This window comes from Ictidomys tridecemlineatus, chromosome 9, assembly GCF_052094955.1.
Source record: "Ictidomys tridecemlineatus isolate mIctTri1 chromosome 9, mIctTri1.hap1, whole genome shotgun sequence".
Taxonomy (NCBI): Eukaryota; Metazoa; Chordata; class Mammalia; order Rodentia; family Sciuridae; genus Ictidomys; species Ictidomys tridecemlineatus.
In genome coordinates this window covers 29,011,337-29,031,264 of record NC_135485.1, presented here as the reverse complement: position 1 = coordinate 29,031,264, position 19,928 = coordinate 29,011,337, and the positions used below count along the sequence as shown (strand labels likewise).

Here is a 19,928-nt window from a genome sequence, read left to right as displayed (position 1 = left end):
TCTCTGTGATTTTGACCATTTTGGGTCCTCATGTAAGTGGAACCATACACATTTGTCTTTTTGTGATTGGTTTATTTCACTTGGCACGATGTCCTCGAGGTTCATTCATATTCTAGTATATGACAGAATTGCATTTTTAAGGCTAAATAATATTCTGTTGTGTGTATAGACTACTTTTAATTTATCCATTCATCTATCAATGTATGTTTGTGTTGCTTCCAGGTCTAGCTAGTGTGAGCAGCATGCTTACACTAAATATGGATCTACGAATATCTTCAAGGCCTTCTTTTTGATTCTCTTAGATAAATACTCAGAAGTGTGAAATTACTGGATTATATATGATTCTGTTTTAAATTTTTTTTGAAGAACCTCTTGAAACACCTTTCTTTCTTTCTTTTTGGATAATGCTGATTTGATTTCTTCCAACTCTCACTCTTTTGACCCTTCCCAGTTCTTCCAAGTTGACAAAGTGATAACAATTTCTTTATATAACATCAGAGAAGTTTTACAACACAGACTCCTTGGGTTAAAGGTAATGTCACAGGTTTGTCCAATGGTTACCCATGGTTTAGCCAACCAATTTGTGCTGTTTAAAATCTAATATTTTTCTTTTTTTCCAGTTATTTTAAATATCAGGAAGTTTCTCATGAGAAAAAGTCAGGCTTAAAGATTACTTTGTAAACTGGAAGATTTTGTACACTTGTATCAAAACCAAATGGCACCAGGAGGGTCCCTTGGGGCAGGTCATACCCTCTCTGGTTCCTTGCAGACCCAAAGCTCCCTTTTTGTCCCTAACAGTGGTACACATGACAGTGGCCACATATCTTTGTGATGCAGCTATTTTTATTCCACACCGTACAGGCCATTTGGACTTATGCCCCCTGATATTGCTGTACTAAATCAATGATTAACAAAGAACTGCTCTCTGGCCCTTTCCTGAGAGCTGGTTCTGAAGGGGTGAGAGTTCCTTTGGAAGGCAAAAAACCCTTCCCAGGGGCTGACCAGACGAACCAGAAAGTCTCCCCGTTATTATGAGGTACTAATCCTTTTTGTGGGAGCTTATCCCGTCTATTTAAAAAGAAAATCATTCTCTTTGGCCCCTAACTTCCTCCATAACATGAATATAAGCCATAAAATCAAGTCTGTAAGACAGAAGGAGAGAATTTGTGATTCTGTTTTGAATTGAAGCCCAGACAGTGACATCAATCGACCTTACCAGAGAGTTAACCCTTTTCCTTCCTTACTGCCATGTTCCTACCTACGCTGAGCTCCGTTGTCACCATCAGCCCCTTGAACATTGCACAGGTCCAGGTAACACACCCATCAGTGGGTCAGCAGCGGAACAGAGGAGCTGGGAGCAGAGGGGAAGCAGGTACAGAGCACCCCCTGCCAGGGTTGGACACCTGTGCAGGGTTCCTGGCTCTGACTTAGTAAGGATGGGTTAGCAGGTGTGCTACTTGGTTTTAAAGCTCTGGAATGTGCAAGATTAGGTTTTCTACAGATGTGCACATGATTTTCATGCAAAATAGTTTCCTTTTTCTTAAAGCTTAAGAGGAAGGAGTAGTACAAAGTGGATCACAGATTTCCCAGAGAATTTTTTCATACTCATGGTACAAATGGGGTAATGAGTGGGTAGGAATACTTCACTGGTTTTACCCCATCTGTATTCTGTACACCATAGGAGTATACGATAATTTGGGATGGAATACAGTTGTACATTTAAAAATGTGACACTTTGTGACATTAGAATAAGGACAATAACAACAATGTCTCAGGTCTATCATCTCATTATTACAAGTGCTTAGAAGGAATAAAGGAAAGGTTAAATTTTAGAAAGGGAACTTTAGGATGAATAAGAATCGAGAAGACTTCTACTTCTAATCAAGATGGAATAACAAGGACAAATTTACCCTCCTACCTGAGCAGCTGACACACACACACACACACACACACACACACACACACACACACACACACAGCAGAAGTACTCAGGATATTGGACTCAGGCAATGAAGGATAGGGATCCCTGCTCTGCCTAAGCCATACAGGAGATCAAACCCAGGGCCTCACACACACCAAGCAGGTGCTCTACTACCACCAAGGTATACCTGGCCCCTAAGGCTCCTTGAAGGAGGAGAGACAGATGAGGTCCTACTACTGCCTGAAGGGAATTTCCAGGTCATGGTGCAGGGGTGGGGAACCCAGGCAGAGCTTAGTGATAGTCACAGGGACAGATCTTGGGAGTCCATGGAAGTGAAGATGTTAATTTATGGGGCACAGAGGAGAAATCATTCCAGAGAACTCTAGCTCTGTCCAGAGGCTCCTGATGAGTGCAACCATGGAAGGAAGTCACCAGAGGCTGGGGGTAAGGGACTGAAAAGATTAGAGGGAACAATGACTGGAAATTATAGTGTTTTCAACAAGCAAAAGGAGACAAATGACCACAACAAAAACCTTTGATCTAGAGCTCATCCTAGACACAAAAATTAACTCCGAATGGACCATATACCTGAAGGTAAAACACTAACTATGAAACTTTCAGAAGAAAATTTAAGGAAATCTTTGTGGCCCAAGTCGGATAAAGATTCCTTAGGGATAACAACACAAAATGCTCAATGTGTAAATTAAAAAAAAGTGATGACTTAGGCTTTATCAAAATTAAGAACTTTTGCTTTTAGAAAGACACTATTAAAGATATGAAAATATGACTCACAAACTGGGAGAAAATTGTTAAAATTCTCATTTCTGACAAGTAACTTGAGTCTAGACTAAATAAAGAACTCTCAAAAAATTCAATAATGAGAAAATCAACTCAATTAAAATTGGACAAAATATTTAAACAGTTCACCAAAATAAAAAATAAAAAAAGATGGTGCATTGGAAGTAAATTCATGAAAATATGCTCAACATCAGTAGTCATTAGGGAACTCATAATCAGGTATTACTAAACATCTATTACAATGGGTAAAGTTAAAAAGTCCAACCATACCAAGTGTTGGCAAGTATATTGGATTGAACAGAACTATTACACACTGCGGGAATGAACTATGGTAAGTCAATTAAAAATAGTTTGGAAATTTCTTTAAAAGTTAAATATGCACCTACCCTATGATTTGCCCATTTTATTATTAGTTAGGCAAGAAAGAATATTTCCATAAAGGAATATATTATTTCATAAAAAAGTATTACATAAAAGAATACTTCCATACAAGGACTGGTATAAGTACAAATAGCAGCTATATGTGAAATAGTCAGATAAAGAAAACTTATCAAACATCCTGAAGGAGTAAGGATAAACAAATTGTGGTGCGTACATATCATGGCTAACTTCTCCACTATAAAAATGTGTTACCAAGCCACAGCAGCATGGGTGGATTTTAAAATAATTATATTGAGTTAATAAAGCCAGAGTACAAAGAAGACAAAAAACTGGGTATCTACGGAAAGATTGCATTCATGCAGCTTTTTAAAAATGCAAACTAATATGTAGATAGAAAGCAGATCAATGGTTGCTATTATATGTTAGCTTTACATTGCTGTGACCAAAACACCTGACAAGAACAACTTAGAAAAGGGAAAGTTGACTTTGTCTCACAGTTTCAGAGGTTAAATATATAGTATTTAAAAGTTAAATATAGTATGCTGACTCCATTCTTCCGTCCCAAAGTGAGGTAGAGCATCATGGTGGAAGGCTATGGTGGAGGGAAGTTGCTTTGCTCATGGCTGCGAGGAAGCAGAGAGAGAGAGAGTGGGAGAGAAAGAGGCTGAAGGGAATATGAACCCTTCTAAGACACCCAGCAACCCTCCTCCTCCAGCCATGCACCTACAGTTACCACCTAGTCAGTCCATTCAAACTAGGGTAGACTGATCAGGTTACAGTTCTCATAATCTAATCATTGCACTTCTGAACATTTCTTCATTGACATAGGAACTTTTGAGGGAACAGGTCACATCCAATCCATTACATGCAAGAATGGATGTGGGAGAAGGGTAATAGAGATTATAGGTTAGTGAAAAGAAACTTCTGGGAGTGATTTTGTTCAGTATCTTAATTGGGGTAGGTGATGGTTTCATGGATGTATATGTACATCAAAGCTCATCAAATTACGTACTTCAAGCATGTGCAGTTTATTGTATGTCAATTATAACTCCATGCAGCTATTAAGAAAACACAAATATAGCAGAATATGGTAAGAATTATGAAGGCTGAATAAGTTTTAGAAGCACAGCTCAGAATTATACTATTTGTTCCTTTTCTTTCTTCCTTGTTACATATTTTTCTTTCGTCTGTTTCTTTTTCTTCTCTTCAGGTAAGAATAGGTAATAACAATTTGGGGCTACCAAGGATGCCCCAACTTCAATATAAAAAAAAGACTTTTGACCATGTCTGCTCTCTAAAGATGCTATAATATTTTGTTTCATAAAATAAGGAGGCCTCTGGGCCTGGGGTGGTGACTCAGTGGTAGAGTGCTTGCCTAGCATGTGTGAGGCACTGAGTTCAGTCCTGAGTATCACATAAAATTAAACAAATAAAATGAAATCATTGTGTTCATCTACAACTAAAGAAAAATATTTAAAAAATAATAATAAGGAGGCCTCTGTCTTGGGAATACTCCATCACAGACTCCAGCACAAACCCTTGACGGTGATAAGTAGCATCAGATGAGATGTTAAGTCAAATCAGTCAAGTTTATTTTTGTTAAGTGTAGTAAGCCAGGCACAGGAAAAAAAAAAAAAACCACACATTGTGAATCATTTGTGCAAACAAAACAGTTGCCCTTATAGAAGTAGAATCAAAGTACTGGTATAAAAAGGGTAGGAGGGAGACAGAATAAGGAGAAGCTGGATATCCAAATGCAGTTAGATGGGAGAGTGTTCCAGAACACAGTAGGGTAACTAGAGTCTACAACAACTAATTACAACCTTTCAACGTAACCAGAAGAGTTTGAAGGTTCCCAACTTATAGGAATGATAATATTTGAGGAGATAGGTAATGAAAACTACCCTGATTTGATCTTTACACATTGTATACATGTATCACGTTATAATATTGTTCCCTATAAATAGGTACAAATATCGTGTTGATTTAAAAATTTTTTTTAAAAATATTCAAACTTTTTAAAAAAAACTCATAAAACTCTTTCTACAAATGAAAGAAGCCTTAGATGGAAGACAAATACTTAGAGAAGTTAAGGGCTCACAGTCCTTCCCACTTGGCCCGATCTGAGGTGGCCCTGTTAGCATCTCCTTGGGTAGATGACTCTTGTTTGCTCCACCTCTGAAATTATCAAAACTTTGACTTACAGTGGGAGTAATTGAGGGCCATGGATGAGAAGTTTTTGCCTAAACCATCCCATTAGAGCATGGGGTTGAAGTGAAGGTTTGACCACATCTTAGTCATCTGAGAAAAATGGGCCCATTTGCAATAGAAAACGGCCCATTACATTCTTTTTCAAATAAATCTTGTAATTATGACATTGATAATCTCTTTCCCAGACAGAGTATAATACAGCTACTATTTATCCAGCCCTTGCGCCTTTTCACTTTCTGAGAAAGAAAGGATTTCAATAATGGTGGGGTTTAATAACAGTGTGGTCAGTTCTGTCTCTTTCCCTTCAGACCATGGGTGTTTTTCTCCCTTTAACCCTGACTGTACCAACTGTGTCCGACCACATAGAAGACCACAAGAGAAAAGGGATGCTCTTCTTTAATTTATAAGAATAATAGAAAGTCACCATTGTGAGCCTTTACTGAGCACTTACCAAGTGCCAAGCACTAGGTGATGGTAAATTTTATGTTAACTTGGCTGGTCCACAGTGCCCACGTACACAGTCGAACATTATTTTGCAAACTTCTATGAGAATGATTTTGCTTGGGATTTCCATTTAAATTGGTGGACTTTGAGTAAAGTGGGTTTCTCTCTACAATGTTTCTAAGCTTCACTCAATCGTCAGTTGAAGACCTACATAAAACAAAATTCTGAATGCCCCTAAATAGAGGATTTCCCCTGGATACGGCCTTTAGTCTTCATCCTTCTGGATCTATAGTAGATAGCTTTGGGACTCTACTGGCAACTCTTTCTTGCGTCTCCAGCCTTTGGCTTCCTCTATCAGATTTTGGATTTACTGAACTTCCCACAATTACATAAGCAAATTATTTAAGTTTTTCCTCTCTATATATATCTATACAACCTATATGAACTGTTTCCTTAGAGACCTTTGACCAATACAGCCTGTGATAGATCTCTTAAATACTTTAGTTCATCTCATTTTCTCAAAAATCCAATAAAGCCTTTAGAGGTATTACTGTGCCATGGGTAAAGGAACAAAGGTTTAGTGACAAAGGGTGATTTGCTCAAGATGCTGCAGCTAGTGGGTGTCCGAGCCATGATTGCAACCCACTATTCAGGAACTAATCTGCTTTTCTTAACCACACTAGCTGCCTTTGACATGTATGGGCCTCAGTAATACTGACCAGCACTGCTCCCTGCAGTCTGTCTCTGGTGAGTTCTTTTCTCTTTCTGCCGGGGGCTCCTGGAAGACTGCTTGATGTCTGCCAGAAACACCCAACCACTCCCAGGCAAACTCAGGCATGATTCTTCTCTTGCTGAGCCTCAGTTTCTTCATTGACAAAAAGGAGGGTAAACCACTTCACTAATTTGTTGTGTGGATTAGATAGTGTCTATATTATTGTCTGTGCACAGTGTACACTCAGAAGTGTTCTCCCCTTCCCACCGTGCTCAAATTTGCATCAAAAAGACATCAGTACATTACAGTTGGATCTTGGACACTCTCAACTCCCTATACAGTGAGCCCGTCTCTATGTCACCTGTATTGGTTTGCTAGAGATACCATGACAAATACCATAGACTGTGTGGCTCACACAGCAGAAATTTATTTCTCACAGTTCTATAGACTAAAAGTCCAAGATCAAGGTATAAGTGGGTTTGGTTTCTCCTCAGGCCTTTCTCCTTGGCTTGCAGGTAGTGGTCTTTTTTGCTGTATGATCCTGTCTCTGTCTCATAGTCTTTTATCTGTCCACATGTATCTCTGATGTCCCTGTGTGTCCAAATTCCTTTTCCTTACAAGGACACAAGTCATATTGGATTGGGTCCCACTCTAATGTCCTCATTTTAACTTCACTGCCTTTTTAAAGGCCCTATCTTCAAATATGGTCGAATTGTAAGGAGCTGGGATTGGGAATTCAACCTATAAACCTACAATTCAGCCTATCACACCATCTAATCCCCCAAGTGCTGAGGATCTGCTGCTTAGGAAACCTACTGTTTCTACATTTTATATCAGTTACCATTGAGATTTATGCACAATTTTTTTTCTGTCTTATCCTTCAAACTTTCTGCCAGTTTGGCATTATTTCTTCAGGATTGCGCTTAGAGACCAGCTAAACAGATCAGTACTTAAGGCAAGTGGTTCATTCAAATTCTATGAATTTGTCCATGGTTATGAAAGTTTACCAGAAGTGTCGGGCCACTTTCATAGAAGTTGCTTCATGTTCTTAGTCTACAAGCTGCACACCCTTTCACCACCATCATCAAACACCCACATAAGAAAAATGCTACTAAGAAAAATACTCTGGGGAGTAGGGAAGCATTTTGAAGTAGACTTCAAACAATCATTATAGAAGGAACATGATATCACAATAGCATTGCTGTCTACTCCAGTGGATCCTATGTGCTTTAAATCTGCTTTTATTTGTCCCTGAAGGAGTTACTCCTGCTCATATCAAGGACCCCAATAATTCCATCTCTATATTTTTATTTTTTCTAATATGTGACCCCCAAGAGAGCAGTTCTGGTTGATTTGATCAGTATCCAATATGGATCATCTCTACTGATAAAAGTTGTCAGGTCAGAAGACCTCACAGGCCATCTTCCTTATGTCTCACCTCCTTCTGGTTGCTTTTCCCATTGGGTCCAATCTGGGATGTTTGGGGAAGAAGGGCCTAAAGGCACAACAAAGTGACTTAGAAAGAACCCATGTGAGTAATTTCCCAGGAAAAGCGTGTGTATACAGGTGGGTGCCACACTCCATGGGCTTCTCAGAAACTCTCAGAGGCCCACTGGGCAGAGTCACATGTGTCAGCAGAGTAACTGCCATATTGGCAAATCTCTTTCTTTTGCTGGCAGCCTGCTCCAAAATAGTCCTTATCCATTTTAGACAACAAACGGACTTTCTAACTCCAAGAATTAAATTTTATAAAACTGGGTAAGTGATGGACCTCTGTTTTTATGCCACTCAAAATTATTTATAAGACACAGAAACCAAATTACTGAAAAGTAAGGTGTGTACACAGAGGATAATTTAATATTCTGAGAGGAAAACACATGGAAAAGAAATCCAGAGAAGTTGTCTCTACCGTCTTTTTTTTTTCTTTTTATCTTTTAAACAATGCCTTAAATAGAGCATGAACTTCTATAAGTTGAACTTAAACAAAGAGTAAAAGGAACAGGAAATCAATGGGAATCACAACTTAATGCAAGCTTTTCTAAAAGAGCTCAGGAATCCATAAGGGACTCATTCTGTATTGGATTTCTGAAAGTCAGCAGAAAGAAACGGAGCTAGTAACCCAGTGATGGATGCCTGCCATCAGCGGCACATCTATCCCTTTCCTCCCTTGAAGCTTAAACAAATTTTACCTCATTTCACAAGCTCTCAATCATATTCATGAAGTCAGGACTTCAAATGGGGCATGATTATAACTTTAATGGTTCTTGCAGGTAGAACTGACTCGCATGATGTGGGATATTGGCAGCAATTTAATTACTTTAGGGTAATGATGCGAATCCCAGTGAGGGGCCAATTTTGGCATTGCTGGCTATTATTTTTAATAATTAATATGATTAAGCATCCTGCCTCACAATCTCTTTTATTTTCCTCTCCGTACTAATATTGGGGGCCTGTCTTCTGAAAGTATTGTTTGCTCAAAATTTCCTTCCCTTCATTTTTATACGTAGGGCAGGATATATACACCTGAGAACACAAGGACCTTATTTATGCATAAAGAATGTTTTTCTGGAATCTTTTTGCACAGATGAAGCAGAGGAGGGACTTTTCCACTTTCTTATTCCCCTTTGTCTTGACTCCTTCTTTCCTTGCTTGCTTGTGGTTTGTGTGGCTCTCTGGGGTGAATTCACCGATGAATCAATGGGCATCTATGCCATGATGCTATCCAAGAATGATAACAGCCAGTGTTTGTGGTTTACTGTGGAGTGGCTGTAAGCACCTGACTTTTCTTATTTCAGTTCATCAAAATAACTGCATGATTCCTGTTTCACAAATTTAAAGTAAAATTGTACGGATTAGGCAACTTGCATGAAATAGCATACCTAGGAAGCCATGTAGCACAGACATTTAAGTCCAGGTGGTCTGTGACTTCACAGGAAGAGCTCTTCCACACTAATTTCTACTGAAAGATGGTAGTGCTAAGGATAACTTCTCTCTCAAAAATGACAGTTATTCCTGCAACTCATATCCTGCAACATATAGAGACTTTATTATTTTATTATATGTTAAGGCCATCCTAGAGGCTCAGGGCACAGGAGAAAACTAGATACAACCTGGCCCTCAAATTGGTCATGGCTTTCTGGAGAAAATTAGAGCAGCATGTGATGATGTTATGATGGAAAATTATAGAAAATGTCTTCTAAAAATAATGGTAATGTGGTCACTCAGAGGAATTTGACAAAAAAAAAAAAAAAATCTCAGTGAACTCCAGCCACTGGATTCTGAAAAAACAGGAAGAAAAGCCAAGGGACAGGACATAGATGATACCCTCACTATCATCAAAAATTACCAATCACTGATCGTAACCTGCCGTCCAGTGAGAAGTTTATGGATTCTGGAACCCCACAGACTTGGTCTCAAGTTTTTGTTTGGTTCTTTATTAGTTGTGACACTTTGAGCAGTCTTCTCAAACTCTCTGAACTTCACCTAGAAAAGCAGACTATGAAAGACGGCACTTCTTCTGGTGGTTTAGACAAGAGATTGGCAAACTTTTTCTTAAAGGAACAGAAAGTAAATATGTTCATTTTTGCTGATCAAACAGCCTGACATGATGACTCGACTCTGCCATTGTAGCGAGAAAGCACCCACAGGCAATAAGTAGATCTACAGGTGTGGCAATGTTTCAATGAATTTCATTTACAAAGACAGATAGGCCAGATTTTGCCTATAAAGCTACAGTTTGCCACTGTGGTTTAGAGACTTAGATGAGATATCAAAAAGAAGTCAAGCGAAGCGAACCCAAACAACTCATATAAGGGTCTCTGGTATACTGTAGCACTCAACAATTGTTTGCTTTCTTTCCTTCTTGCAATTTATTCTATTAGGCTGATGAGTCACAAAGATGCACGCAAACACCGTTCCTCTCGGTTGAGGTGTTTACCATCCTGTTGGGGTGACATGCCATAGAAAATAAAGAGAGCAATACAATTTTACAAGCACCAATTGTGAAGGAAACAGAATAAGACACACAATTATAGAAACTGAATGAAGGAACAGCTACCATAGGGGAAATGGTTAATGTTAAGTGAAGAAAGATGAAAGGACTTCCAGGTAGGGAATCCAAGGGAGGCAGCAAGCTCTAGGTATTTTCAGAAAAACTTGAGTGGAACAACTTGTCTGGAAGAGTAAGTGGCAGTCTAGCTAGGTGGGGTGCTGTAGGGATGAATGCTGGGTTCTGGAGCTTACATCTTATTCTGTAGATGCTGCTTGATGCACTACTTAAGCCAGTACAGAGAACAAAGAGGGCACTCAACAAGTATTTGTTTAATGAATGAAGTCATTGGGAAGTGGTTTGTAGGCTGGGTGGGCAAAAATGGGCTGCCAGAAGATCAGGGGATAAAGGGTGTCAACCAGGCAGTTAGGATTAGCCAGAAAGGATAGATTGAAAGAGCATGGGAAGGAAAAACTGGTGCAATAACAAAGGGCCTTAGACTTCTTGTTAATGAACAATAGAAATTCATCTCTCACAGTTTTGGGGGCTGGGAAGTTCAAGATCAAAGCACTGGCAGGTTTGGAATCTGGCGAGCGCCAGGTCTCTGCTTCCAAGATGGTGCTTTGAATGCGGCTCTACTGGAGGTGAATACTGTGTCTGCATGTTGCAGAAGGATCAGAAAGGCAAAAGGGTGTGGCTAGTTCCCAACAGCCCTTTTGTAATGCATTCTCCTATCTGCAAGAGCAGAGCCCTGATAGCCTCACCTCCTCAAGGTCTAAACTCTGAACAACCATTGCATTGGGTCTTAGGTTCCAAAGTGAATTATGTAGGGACACATACACTCAAACGATAGCAGTGATAGAATAAAGGGGAAAATACGTATTATGTCTTAAGCATTTGGATTTAGCGTCCCTGGAAAACACCAAAAGAAAATGTTTAGTAGAATAATATGTGATTCAAGAAGATGAAACCCGAGAGTGAACAGAGATTTAGATGTTATTCTCATAAATGATGGATCATGAGGGTCTTGATTCTGGATGAGATCAGGAAACCAAAGTGAGACTTGATAGTCAGAGACTGGGTGTCTCCCTAGAAACCACAAAGCATCTCTTTAGTTCATTTAAAGTATTATAGCAATGGAAATGCTGGGCAATTTGTGCTATCTTGTTGTATTATCTTGAGTGTCCTCCAAAGGTTCATGTGTTAGAGCCTTGGTCTCTGAATTTGGTGCTATTGGGAGGTGGTAGAAATTTTAAGAGGTAGGACCCAGTGGGAGGTTTTTAGGTCATTTGGGGCTTGCCCTCTAAAGGGATTTTGGGACTGCAGTCTTTTCCTCCCTTTATCTTTTCTTACTTCCTGGCCATGGGGTGAGCAACTTTGCTCTATCTACCATGCACTCCTGTTATGAGGTGCTACCTCACATGGTGTCAAAACCACAGAGACCAGTCATGGACTGGAATCTCCAAAACTATGGGTTGAAATAAATCTTTTCTCTTTATAAGTTGATTATCTCAGGCGTGTGTTATAACAACAGAAAGCTAACACACTTGGCAATGTCTCACAATAATTGTTTTTTTAACTAAAAACAAAAATCAGGAAAAAATGAAATAAACCTTATAATTCTGATGTCCAGAAACTTCTTCCATATAATCAAGAAGACACTGAGTATGAATTCCTACAATATTTGAGTTCTGATACGTAGGTCTAGAACAGAGCCATCCCACTGAGTTCAATTAATAGAAGACATAGAAATGTGTCACCAATAATAATGACTAAAGCAACTCTAAGACACTCTTAGAACTTTCTCAAATGTGGCTAATTCAATCATTACTTAGCAAAGCTGCTTTCAAGTTTAGATTCAAATGTGTTGCTCTGTGAAGTATGATTTTATGTAAATCTTATTCAATTCTCAATAGATCTCAGAGCAATGATCTCTTTTGTCTTGCACCTGCTTCACATTTTCTAAAGCCGTGGAGGAAGGGTATTTTCTCTGTTTAGGAGTGAAAGTGGTCTATGGGGCAAACAGCAAGAGAAATCTCTGGAATAGAGGTACCATTACATTTTGTCTAAATGAGAAACATTGCAATCGGGCCTTGTTAGACCCCAAACCTTTGTGACACTGGTGAGCTCTAAGGATAGTGCTATGACCTGAAAGAATTTTTGTAGGGGTTCTTCATTTTCCTCCTTCCATTTAACTATTTCCTGAAGCTGATGAAATACATAGTGTTTATGTCATTGCAGGGTGAAGCAGAATATTCTTTCTAGGGAATACATGACAGTGAGGGAATAATAGGATTTTAAAATCTGGCATCGGAGCTTGCCAAGTTTAAACTTCTGATTTAAAAGAAAAAAAAGAAGAAGAAGAGCAAACTAAGACCCAGAGAGGCTAAAGGATTGAACAACTCAGCCAGTAAGCTGCAGAAGCAGGCCTGGGCCCAAGAGTCCTGGCTCCCAGCTCATCCTTCAAGTACATCTTTTTCAGAGGCCCATGTGGACTGTGAGTGGATTCTCCTTCTATTGTGGGAATTTGCAAAAAAAAAAAAAAAAAAAAAAAACCATTTAAGTCACAACCACCAGAAACTCGGTGCTGAAGATTTATGTTCAGGGTGCATCTACCAGGTCCATCTCCTGACAATACTTTCTAAAGTTAGGACCAGGTCAGAAAGTGCTGCTAGAGACCTGGTCACTTTGAGAGGGAGAGCAGGGATCCTAAGAGGGTCAGGCATAATCCCTTTGATGGATATGCCAAGAGGACCAAGAGCCGGCCCTGAAACCTTGATATTTAAAGCGGTTGTCTGTAGACATAATGCCCTAGTTTGATCAAAGGGTAGGGCCACACAATCCCAGGGAACAGGAAGGCTGACAAGGGGGGAAGGGCCCTTTGTGCTGGAGGCCTGGAATCCGGATGCCTTGGCGGGCGGGGCCGCTGGCCCTGCTGGGAGGGCTTGAGGCCCAGCTTGTCCCCTGCCGGCCTCCCCTGCCCTCTGCTGCTCCTCGCACCACAGAGCCTGCCTTCTTCGCAACCTTAGGCTCCTATCAGCTTTCTTTGGTACGTTTTTAAAAATAATTTCCAGCTCCGTAGACTTTGCTTAAATTCTTGTTTAATTCTGTGCTCAGAAAAGGTAGGCACCCCGATTTCACTCTTTGGGTCTTTCTCTTGGCATGCGGTTTCCTAAACAAATATTTCATCTATCGTTCAGGTCACATTCTTGACCTTGTTGTTTCAGGTGCCTGATAATTCTGGACTGATGACAGCCTGGCCAGCGCATGGGCCACAGCCCTGCTCCCCCCACTCGGGTCAGGTCCCCTTTCCTCCTGTCCCCCAGCAGCTTTCCCTGGGCCCATTTTTTTTTTTTTTTTTTTGTCCTGGCCTCTTCCCCATTAATTGCTTTTCTCTGCAGCCTTTGTTTTCTTTATCAAAGTGCTTGCTCTGAAGGCTTACACTTCAGATTCCTGCCCCTGGTGCCCTTGGCCTGTTGGTTATTTAATTTTTCTTTCATTCCCTTGCCTGTCAGGCAACTTCTGCACGCTGATTGTTTTCACTCTTGAAAGTCTCCAAACAAAGATCGCAGCCTTGTAGGTAAGGTTGAAAAAAATTAGAACACTCTTGGTGTGTGCAGGAGCGTGTATGTGTGCACACATGCACACACACACACACACACACACACAAGTTAGAAAAAAGTGTATTTGGACCCACCCACGTTCTTAGAAGCACAGAATTTTACTGATAAAAGGGCTTTCCACGCTTTCTGATGACCCTCACAGCAACATGTCCACTAATGCCTGCACTCTTGCTTCATAAATTGCTGGACAGAATTTCTTTTTGGTTTTGTTTTAGTCACTCAAATAAATATATGTAAAAGTTAACTTCGGCTGGCGGATGGGGTTTTAGAGATATAGTCCGGTTGAAAGGATTGTGTTTTCATAGAATGAGGCAGCACTATATGACAACGCCCAGCATCTGTGCCTAGATAGGTCCAGCCATGTAGGGTGGGGCCAAAGCAGCCGTGGAACAGAACACGCTGGGTCTTTGGGGATGAATGGTATTTGGATTCAGGAGGCTTTTCTTTTCTTCTTCTTCTTCTTATTTTTTTTTAAACTGTACTGGGGGTTGAACCCCAGTCCTCAGGTATCCTAAGTGAAATCTCTAGCCGCCAGCCAAGTTCTTCTGATCTCCCCTTCCTTTCCCTTCCCTTTCTCCTTCCTTCCTTTCTTCCTTCCTTCCTTCCTTCCTTTCTTCCTTCCTTCCTTCCTTCCTTCCTTCCTTCTCCTTCTTGTTGTTACCCCTGAACTTTAGATATGTCCAACATTGTCATGGCTGAATTCTGTTTCCCCCAAATCATATGTCGAATCCCTAACCTGGGAATATGATTATCTTTGAAGTCAAGGTCTTAAAGAGGTCACTAAGTTAAAACGAGGTCTTTAGGGTAGGCTAGCACAGCCTGACTGCTGTTCCTACAAGAAAAGGAGATTAGAACACAGGCATGCATGGAAGAAAGACCGTGTGAGGACATAGGGAGAAAGGGACATCTACAAGCCAAGGACAGAGGCCTCAGAAGACACCAGCCCTGCTGACACCTTGACCTCGGACTTCCAGACTCCAGAAGTGAGAGAAAATAAATGTCTGTTGTCTAAGTCCCCCAGTTGGTGTGCTGGGTCATGGTAGCCCTAGCATAATAACACAAACACTCGTATTTCAGATGCATTAGTTCTAGATGGACCATGAAATCAACCAGATAGCTATTCTGGACAGGAAGTGGTTCTTCTGCTTCTCTTCAGGCTTCTTCTACTTATTTATGAACAAGAAGTAGGTACGCGGGCTGGGGATGTGGCTCAAGCGGTAGTGCGCTCGCCTGGCATGCGTGCGGCCCGGGTTCGATCCTCAGCACCACATACCAACAAAGATGTTGTGTCCGCCGAGAACTAAAAAATAAATATTAAAAATTCTCTCTCTCCCTCTCTACTCTCTCACTCTCTCTTTAAAAAAAAAAAAAAAGAAGTAGGTACTCAGTCTGCACGTATTGGGCTCCTACATCATGCCACACCTTGCCCTAGAGATGATACTAGCATCTCAAAGGGTTCCTGGATGCCTACTAATGATTGTCCCCTGGACAATCTCTTCTCTGGGACCTAATGGCTACATTGCAACAAGACATTTCTTCTTTGGTTACTAGTTTGATTCCTAAAGTATTAGGTAGAACCATATAAAATTGCCTTTTTATACAGGTCAGAAAAGTTGAACTAAAAGCAATGTGGAAAATAAATTGTGTTCTAGAACAAAACAAAACAAAAAAAAGAACATTATGAAATACAAATGAAGTAGTCCAGTTAATAGCTATACACCAATGTGAATTTCTTAGTTTTGCCAAATGTACCTTGGTTATGTAATATGCTAAAATTGGGGAAATGTGGGGAACAATATAAAAGAACTCTTTGTTCAGTCTTTGCAAATTTTCTAAATTGTATAAACCTAAAATTATTCTGAAATAAAAAGTTTACTTAGAAGATATTTAAACATTAGCAATTTTACATGCTTTAGATAAAAACCAAGGGCTTTGGATATAAAGCCTGCTAATCCAATCTTTTTAATTTTATAGAAGTAGAATATATGATTGAAATTTAAGGGTGTTTTAGTGATAGACTTTTGTACTTTGGCAGCCCAGCTCCTGGACATTCAGCCAGTTCAGGTCAGCCTGAGAATCTTCCGAGAAAGGAATCAGTTGAGGGACAAGCTTGAGCCCATACCTGCTAATGGAACTCCACCCCTTCTCTGACTAGCAAAGATCCAATTTCTATGCTGCGGAGATGAGTGACTTCCTCTTGGCAGACAGTGGACACCCAACACAGCCCAGTTCCAGGAGAAACGTTCATGTTCAAGTCCTTCCTTCTACTAAGGAGCCTTCTTCCCCCACCCCACCCTCAATTGGGTCATGAGAGGACAGAGGGATTGGGCTATATATCAAGTTGTGGGGACGGGTTGTGGGATCTGGATGCTCATTTGCAGGAAAAAGAGCCAGCTTTCAGGTCTATTGTTGGCATATTTTCTTGTCTAACTCTAGACAAGAAGTAGAGAGCAATCTTTTTTTTTTTTTCCAAGATACAAGTTCTTCCAATTCCCCTTACAACCTCTATGAATTACAGTAGATGGGATAGAAAGTGAAGATGGGGGGGGAGGGGGATAGTAGAGGATAGGAAAGGTAGCAGAATACAACAGTCACTAGTATGGCATTATGTAAAAATGTGGATGTGTAACCAATGTGATTCTGCAATCTGTATTTGGGGTAAAAATGGGAGTTCATAACTCACTTGAAACTAATGTTTGAAATATGATATGTCAAGAGCTTTGTAAGGTTTTGAACAACCAATAAAAAAAAAATACAAGTTCTAGAGTTCTATTGTTTAATATGGTAGACACTACCCAGGTATAGTAACTACAATTTAAATTTAAATTAAAAACTTAAATCCAAGTCCTCTGTCACACTTGTTTATGTTAGGTATACTGCACTAGTGGCTACCATATTGAATGCGTAGATATATGGAATGTTTCCATTATCACAGAAAGTTCTAGTTGACAGTGCTGATCTAGAGTATTAGCCCTACATAACCTATGTAAACAATTGTTTTTTTAATATAACCTAATCTGCCACAAGGCATCTATACAACTAGGCAATTTGGTTTATGATAGGTTGAGAGACATCAAAAAGCTTTTTCTCTCATTTCAATTAGATGTTCTAATTCTAGATGGACACTAGATTGTCAATTGATTTGATAGAATTGTTATATTTAGCCACTGCTCACCAAAGAGTGAGGGGCACTAACATTTGATGTACTAGACACATTTTTGGTTTGGGTTTTTGGTCCAGATTCTTGTTAGGAACAAATGACCTAACTTCTAAGTTCTAGTTCTTATCCCTATTGACTTTGGTTTTTGAAATTAAAAATTTTAGGCAGATTATGTATTATGTTCAGGACAGAATATGTATTTTGACTATGTGAATTTAAGATGGTGATTATTTAATAATCATAATAGTGACTATAGTAAATTATTAAAAGATAACAAAGTATTACAATACCTTTTAAAAAAAAAGCATTAAAAATAGTAACAAGTAGAGAGCAGCCACAAAGTGCTTACTGTTCTTGGCACTGTGATAAACACTTTGTGGAGTTTACACCAGTTATTCTTCACAATAATCCTATTAGATAGAAGATATTCTATATGAAGAAACCGGTGCTTATAAATTTCAGACATTTACAAGGTCACTCTGGTGGTGAGTGAATAAGCCAGAATGCGAATCCAGTTTTGTCTGGTGCAAACCCAGCCATTAAGTAGCCACTTTGGTATCCTAGAAAATGCAAATCAATTGGTTTTTCTATCAGTCTATTGCTAACACCTTGTCCAAAATGAATTATCAATGACCACGTGAGGCCCAGAGTCTGGGTCCCATGGTTCTGACTCATGCTCTATCCACTGCTACACCCTATCTTAAATGCCATTTTGGCCACATTGTGGGAACATGCCTGGAGGCCTCATTGGGACCTATGCATTTTTCTTTAGAAACACTTTCCTCCATGATATCAAACTTTTATCTTCCTTTGTTGTTATAAAGACACATATACTGGTATTCTATATTAAACCATTTTCTTTTACCTAAAAGTTTTTCTCTTTTCTTTCAGTTTTAAAAGAAATTGAAATGTTTTCATGGCCCTATAGTAGGCAGAATCCTGACCCCTGTCCCTCCCCGCAAAAGATGCCTGTGCCTTAATTTCCAGACAGAGGTGATCAAGAATCTGGATAAGGAAAGATTTTCTTAGATTATCCATCAGAATCATAGGAGTCCTCAGAGGAGAGTCAGAGAAGAAAATATGGCAAAAGCAAGTGTCAGAGTGACACTGTCTAGGAAAGACTCCGTGGAAAGGGTCACAAGCCGAGGAACGAGGGCAGCTTAGTCCTGGTACCATCGGTGTGTAATAAAGGAAAGATAAGAATCAAAGAGAATTCTTTCATGTGTCCAGTGTCCCTACCTCTTATGGTTTGGATATGAGGTGTCCCCGCAAAGCTCCTGTGTTAATATAGGGATGTTTGGAAGTAAAATGAACAGATTGTGAGAGCTGGGACCTAATCAGTCCATCCTAGTTTGAATGGGCTGGGTGGTATCTGTCGGCAGGCGGGACATGACTGGAGGAAGTGGCTTACTGAGAGTGTGCCCAGGAAAGGTTCATCTTCCCTGCGGCCCCTTCCCACCTCTCTCTGCTGGAGCAGTTCCTCTCTACCATGCCCTCTGCCACGATCTTGGGCCCAAAGCAATGGAGTCAGCCATCTATGGACTGAGACCTTAGAAACTGAGCCCCAAATAAACTTTTCCTTCTCTAGTTGTTCCTGTTGAGATTTTTTTTTTTTTTTTTTTTTTGGTCACAGGATGTCATATTTTTGTCCCAGTGATACAAAAATTGACTAAAACATTTCCCAAACTCATGTTGAAATCTAATCTTCTATGTCAGGTGTTAAAAGGTAGGACCAAGTGGGACCCTTAAGAAGTGATTATATCATGGAGACTCTGCCCCGATCAGTGGATGAATCCTCTCATGCCTCCATGGTTAATGGGCTATCTCATTGGTGGATCTGTTATAAAAACCACTTTGTCAAACTATGTGATGCCCTGAACCACTTTGGGACTCTAGAATCCCCACCAGCAAAAAGGCCCTCCTGGATCCTCCTAGCCTCCAGAACCACAAGCTGGATTAAGCTTCACTCCTTCAAAGTTATCTAGCCTGTCATCACGGCAACCTAAACAATGGGCTAAATTAACATCCCTCTAAATAGTCACCCACCCTATGTCTAGAAGCTCATTTCCCCCCTAGCACCCAAAAAACTTTTGGCTTGTTACCATTTGCCTTCCCTAGACCTGGTGATTCTGAAGCTCTTCAGAAGATGCATTTGGGAGAGACGGAGCAGTGTCTGGGGAGGGTGCCAGAATAAGAAGAAAAATAGGGACAGAGAGGGCATAGAAATGCACAGGGGGCGAGTGTAAAAATGGCTCTGAAGTTGCTGAGAAGGGCAGGAGAGAGGGAGACTGCAGAAATGAAACCAGGCATTCGGAAAAGAGGCTGGAGGCAAGCGAGCAATCTGAGATTTGAAGAGACGCAGGAGGAAAAGTAGGAGAAGCACAGAGACAAAAATCCCGGCCAGTCAAGGCCTAAAAGTAAATCTCCTTCCTCTCCAGAACCGCTGCTGGGCACAGAGCTGACCTTTACAGGCCAGAGGCCACCTGAGCCATCAATCCAGGCCCCACACTGCTACCACAGCCCGTGGGAGTCACACATGTGGGACAATGGGAGAACAGAGCCTGGGAAACCGGGGCTCCCGCCTGCTCAGGGGCTGCGTTTTCTCTGCTGTCTTGACACAAAGCTCTTGTTGATATCCAAGTGGCTCCCTGTGACAGATCAAACTCTGAGGCCCCTGTTTCAGTCTTAGG

The 19,928-nt window shown here is 40.4% G+C and overlaps 1 protein-coding gene and 1 long non-coding RNA gene across 4 annotated transcripts in view; both read left to right on the top strand.

Moving 5' to 3' along the window:
* The window catches only part of LOC144366653 (uncharacterized), a 77,701-nt gene that overhangs the window by 25,254 nt on the left and 32,519 nt on the right, over nt 1–19,928 (top strand). The window lies entirely within an intron of this gene.
* On the top strand, nt 13,183–18,109 carry LOC144366652 (uncharacterized). Of its 3 annotated transcripts, none has more exons than XR_013425755.1 (4): nt 13,183–13,504; nt 13,683–13,752; nt 13,971–14,035; nt 16,114–18,109. XR_013425755.1 is itself a non-coding variant. In XM_078021184.1 (4 exons), the coding sequence occupies exons 1-4, from the start codon at nt 13,361–13,363 to the stop codon at nt 16,190–16,192; spliced, it is 321 nt and encodes a 106-aa protein (XP_077877310.1). In that variant the 5' UTR covers nt 13,195–13,360; the 3' UTR covers nt 16,193–18,109. The 3 variants fall into 3 exon arrangements, 1 of the variants encoding a protein (XP_077877310.1); XM_078021184.1 differs by having other exon boundaries at nt 13,195–13,504; nt 14,008–14,035; XR_013425754.1 differs by lacking the exons at nt 13,683–13,752; nt 13,971–14,035.